Here is a 6,000-nt window from a genome sequence, read left to right as displayed (position 1 = left end):
TGGAGAAATGTAAAGTTATGCATTTTGGGATAGATTGTAAGCTGTGTATCACATTGATGGAACTGAACTCCAGGAACTAGATTAAACAAGAGATTTAGGGGTGGTAGTAGAAAGAGTTAGAGGGCATATTGCTAAGGTTGTTAAGTTAGCCCATAAAATTAGTTTGCATTTGAAAAACACAGTAACAAGTAGAGATAAGGAAGTTTTTATTCCTCTTTATAAGGCCTCGATATGTCCACATCTGGATTACTGTGCTCAGGTCTGGTCTCCTGTGGATGAGGAAGCAGTGGAGAAGATTCAGAGATGAGTGACAATGTTGGTTGATAGGAGAAAAAGAGGGGATATAATAGAAACATTTAAGTTGCTTAAAGGGTTTTATACAATTGATGCAGGGGAAATGTTTCAGCACTTGGCTGGAGAGGGCTAGAACAAGGGATCATCCCTGGAAGTTGAATAAAGGTGTAATTAGCAGGGAGAAAGGGGGCAAGAGGACTAGATTTTTTGCTTGGAGAGTTGCAAATGAGCAGAATGGGTTGCCAGAGTCAGTTTTGAGTGCTTTGTTTATTAATCAATTCATGGAGAGGTATGATAGATTGGGTTTCCTGCAATGAGTCTTCAGACTTCATGGAGATGTCCATATAATAATAAGTATTTATTCATTGTAAAATGGGTACAAATGGAAGAATTCTTGTTGAATAACAAACATGATGAATGATCAGGCACCTAAAGCAAGTTATTTTTTATATTTTGATAATTTAAAAAAAATTCAATTTTTACACTTTTATAATCATGCATTGAAATCTACATTTTTTTTTTTTTTTTACATTCCACTTCACAAATATTTTTAAAGAGGAAATTCTATTTACAGTAAATTATTTACACTTCTGTTCAAAACAGTTCAGAACTTGATTGGATATCATCTAAATCAATGTCCACAGGAGAGGAAGTCAACTTCTGGTGCACAAGATTATTTTCAATCTTACAGTTTGTAAACTTTTTTAGAGAACATATAGCATCTGTAAAAGTACCGTAATGAGTGACCCTCTGACGGACCCACTTTGAAAGACCTAAGATAAGAAAATTCAAATAGTTTTTTTTTTTTTAAAGAATTAAGTAATAGCAATTATTTCATTTGTTTTTTAGATAACACTGCAGGAAAACAGAAATATTTGAAACTTATTTGCTTAATAACTACAATCATTATATCATCTAAGCACAACACCTTTTTTCAGTGTGAAATGTTAAGTCAAATGCACTTTTAAAAGACTGAAAATTTAACCCAGTGATATCCTGATAAATTTCTGAAGTAATGGAAGTAAAATATAGATTTAATTTTTGATACTCTGCATTTTGTGATCCGAATACATTTTGGAAAATTATGGAGACAACTACCGTGTTTGAGTAAAACTTAGTTTAATATAAACCAAAATCCACATTCGACGTTTCGACCTTTATATCAAGGTCATCTTCTGGAGCATATATATATGGAGTATATATATGCTCCAGAAGATGACCTACTAGTAATCAAAAGGTGTGACACCTTTTGATTACTAGTATATGGAAATATTACTTTAATCTTGGTATCACTTCTGGGTCTGGCTCCCACTGATGACACCTCGATAAAGGTCAAAATCAGTCTGGTAGTGGCCCTTCCCATAATGCATAGCATTATACATGTCTAAGTATATGTGCATTGCATTATGGGATACCAAGGCAATTGATATGAAGTCATTAGCTTCTATGTATGAGTTGCCCTGTCATGAAGTCACTTCATGAACAAACTTTGTTTGCTTACACTTGAATAAATGATGAAACCAAGAATATAATTTCTTGCCATCTTTAATTTATAACTGACTGATAGGAGAACAGAGATTGAAGAAATGGAGGAGCTTAAAATATTGCAGAACCTCAATACGAATATAGCCATGGGATTAGATGGCATATTGCCAATGTATTATGAGAATGTGCAAAAGGAATTATCAGCTCTGACCAAGATACTTAATTTAAGGTGCCAATGGAGTGGAAAGAAGGCAAAATAGTCCCAATGAATAAAAACAGCTCCAAGACAGAAGTAGCAAATTACAGGCCAATCAGCATCTCAGGAGTGATGGTTAATGTATTAGAGAAATTGGTGAAAACAAAATTAAGAATTGCATGGAAAGGACTACGAGAGAAAACATGGTTTTGGGAAGGTTAATTTTTGCCTTGTGGAACTACAAGGCTTAGGAAGAAACTTAAATCTGTAACATGGCTTAAAAGGCACTGCAAGGTATGGATGTTAGTAGTGCATGGGGTATATAGCTAAGGATCATCTAGAGGAAGTAGTATTAAATTGTATACTCAGGTTAATAGGGTAGGAGTTAGATGGGTGAGTAATATCATTAAGCATGAGCTGCAGAAGAAGAATATTCCATGGAAGATATATAAAGAGAAATGTGACCAGCAAACTCATGAACAGTACAAGGCTCAGGCAAGAAAGATGACCAGCATGGCAAGAAAGGCAAAATCAGATTATGAGAAGAATTTAACCAAGCAGGCCAAAGGAAATTCCATAGAGTTCTTTCATTATGTGGCAAGTAAGAGGAAGAATAGTCATGGAAGATTAACCTTAATGAGTGATGATGGTCACAAGGAGATGGAAACAGATAAAATAGTTGAGTTACTGCTTTAACCTATGTTTCAGACACTTATGGAAACAGAGGTGGATGAATTGGTCCTTACGATACTGCAGAACCTCAATGAAAATACAGTTGTGGGATTAGATGGGATATTAGCTAGCATTTGGCAAGAATGTGCAAAAGAACTGGCAATGCCTTCGACTAAACTGTTTAATTTAAGTCTCAGCCCTGGTAGAGTTCTAAGGGAGTGGAAAGAGAGAAAAATAATTCCTTTGCATAAGGGAAGTTTTAAGACTGCAGTAGCAAATTATAGTCCAATCAGTATCTCAGGAGTGGTGGTAAAAGTACTAGAAAAATTGGTGAAATCTTTTGGGTAGAAAAAAATATGATCCGTATGAATGTCAACAGGTGACTAATGGTGTATCACAAGTTTATGCTGGGAAAATTGCTGTTTAATTTCTACATAAATTATATAGGAAATAACCTTAAAATAAATATTCAGTTATTGTTTGCTGATGAAACAAAATTAGGTAGAGTAATAGTTAATCAAGGTTATGTGGAGAGCTTGCAGGATGATTTAGATAGGCTGTCAGTATGGACAAAAGATAATGGAAATCAGTTTAATGTACAGAAATGTAAAGTTATGCATTTTGGGATAAACAGAATACAGGCTGCGCACCACATTGATGGAACTGTACTCCAGACGAAAGATGAATCTAGAGATTTAGGAGTGGTGGCAGAAAGAGTTAAAGTTTAGAGGACATATTACTAAGGTGGCACATAAGATTACTTGGCTAGTGAAGAACACATTAATAAGTAGAAAGAAGGAAGTTGTAATTCTTCTTTATAACGCCTTCATACATCCGTATCTGGATTACTGTGCTCAAGCATGGTCCCCTGGGTTTCTTGGGGATGTGGAAGCAGTGCAGAGGATTCAGAGGCAAGTGACTAAGATGGTGAGTGGTCTTTGGAATGCATCCTATGAGGATAAATTGAAAGTGCGTGGATTACAGAAGTTGGTCGATAGGAGAAAAAGGGGGGATATGATAGAAACATCAAGTTGCTTAAAGTATTTTATAGGATAGATGCAGAGGAAATGTTTCAGCATTTTGGTAGAGGGACCAGAACAAGGAGTCATCCCCTGGAAACTGAATAAAGGTGTGGTCAGTAGGGGTTTGTGTACTAGATTTGTTGCTTGGAGAGTGGTAAATGAGTGGAATGGGTTGCCACAGTCAGTTGTGAGTGCTTTGTCTGTTAATGGGTTCAAGGAGAGACATGATAGATTGTGTGGATAGATTGGGTATTCTGCAATGAGTCTTTGGACTGCATGGAGGTCTCCTCATAATAATAATAATAATAATTTGCTTACCTTTTATAATCAGGTGACAATGGAGTTGGATAAAGGAAATGGCTACTCAGTGATACTGCTAGATTTTGCAAATGCATTTGACAAGATTCTGCATAGAACTCTGTTGTATATAATGGAGCAAATAGGGATGATATGAATCTGGTGATTTAGCTTAGAGTGTGGCTGATGAACAGATATCAAAGAGTGGTTTATGGAGAAGTTGAGTGCAGAAGAAGACAAGTGACCAGGTATACCAAAGGACTCAGTACTTGGTCCTCTTTTGTTCAATTTGTATATCGATTACATAGGAAATAACTGACAGAAAATATTGGGTTAGTTGCTGACAATGCTAAACTGGCAAGAGAAATGGTAAATGATGGTGATGCAGAGATCCTGCAGGAAGACTCAAATAATGGGCTAAGTGGCTGCCATTAACATGGCAAAGTGTAAGGTGATGCACTTCAGGAAGAGATCACTAGCTGTGCACTACATTGATGGAACTGAAGGAAAGTGATGAGGTGAGGGACTTGGGCGTAATTGTGGACAAGAAGTCGGAATTTAGATGGCATATTGCAAAAGTAACCAGAACAGCATACCAGATTGCATGGTTGTTGAAGAACACACTAACAAGCAGGAATAGGGAAGTTATTGTTCCCCTATATAAGGCTTTAATAAGGTCACATCTGGACTACTTGATTCCATGGGGATGATGAAGTTGTAGACAGAATCCAGAGGCAAGCGACAAAGATTGTGGCAGGTCCTATGAAATGGAGTTTTATAGGATTGACACTGAAGACGTTTTCAGTACATGGAAAGAAGGGAAAGAACAAGGGTTCACCAGCGGAAGTTGTGTAAGAGTGGTTAGAAAGAATATTAGGACTAGATTTTTTACTTTAGGATGGTAAATGGATGAAATGCGTTGCAAGATATGGTTGTGAGTGCTTCTACAGTGAATAGGTTTAAGGGGAGGTAATGATAGGTATTGTGTGAATAATGGCTCTCTTAAAATGAGTCTTTTGACTCCATGGAGATACCTGTATAATAATACCTAGTCTAGCCATAAATTCTGTTACAACTTGAACAGTGCATAAACCTTTAACCTATCAGTAAATCATTTACAGTTTTTTTCTTTCTCACAGAAATGCAACTTTGATAGCTCCGATATATCACCCTCCATCAAACCATCACTGATGCAGCGTGATGACCTCTCTGAATCCTGGATGCTGTGCAACCATCTGGAGCATATGTACAATCGTTTTGGCAGTTAAATGACTCTTCAATGGTGAAAATCTTCGCAATCTGCAAAGAGGATATCTCTGTGTCTGTTGTTGGCATATTGCAAGAGAAGTGCCTTTGATATCATCACCCATTATTGTAGTGTCAGGAGTGTCCAGTGGAACAACAACAGGCTCACACTCAAAGTCACCAGTTAGTACACATGACATCGTTCTGTGCAAAATGTTCAGTCACTTTCTGTCTCACAGGATTACAGCGGATGTGTGCCTTCACAGCCCTCACAAGATGTTGCATTCTAACACAGAATGATTGACCTGTTCTTTGGTGATCAGATATGTCTTTGTATCGTTATAACTGTAAATAGTTTGACACACAAACATTCTACTGATCCAGAGTGTTTGTAGCATGTTGATAATAACAGGCAGCTACATTCCGACCTTGTGAAAGTGCTATTATAGCTACACAGTTCTCATAATCTCCTCACTGCATGTTAACCCGTACAGTTAGACAATTCTCTACTGATAAACACATGAATGTTGAATTAAGTATAATTTCTGGAAAATTCCCATGCTACTCCTCTTAAACACTATTAATATAATTAACAGCTATTTTAGCCTGTTTTTGTTTAGGAGTGTCCCTTATATTTAATACATTGGCTAACATAACTCAAAAGGGGTATATATATATTTTAGGGCATTATGGGTGAGTGTAGAAGGCAATTATGGCAGAATAAAAAATGTGGAAAGATTATGTACATACCTTGATTTTGGTTTAAAGATGCCTTCTAAATCCAAGCTC

The 6,000-nt window shown here is 36.6% G+C and overlaps 1 protein-coding gene across 1 annotated transcript in view; it reads right to left on the bottom strand.

The window, feature by feature from the left end:
* Nucleotides 1-598: 598 nt before the first annotated feature.
* Nucleotides 599-6,000, bottom strand: part of LOC150107826 (Fanconi anemia group J protein homolog) — a 463,872-nt gene continuing 458,470 nt past the window's right edge. Inside the window, exon 26 of the mRNA XM_090391581.1 lies at nucleotides 599-1,067. Coding sequence (XP_090247707.1) covers nucleotides 889-1,067 — 179 coding nt within the window. The 3' untranslated portion in view covers nucleotides 599-888. The remainder of the gene's footprint in view (nucleotides 1,068-6,000) is intronic.

This window comes from Typopeltis vanoorti, chromosome 4, assembly GCF_054136105.1.
Source record: "Typopeltis vanoorti isolate ZY-2024b chromosome 4, IOZ_Tvanoo_1.0, whole genome shotgun sequence".
In the NCBI taxonomy this organism is placed as follows: Eukaryota; Metazoa; Arthropoda; class Arachnida; order Uropygi; family Thelyphonidae; genus Typopeltis; species Typopeltis vanoorti.
The sequence above is the reverse complement of the archived record's forward strand: the minus strand, read 5'-3'. Positions and strand labels throughout refer to the sequence as shown.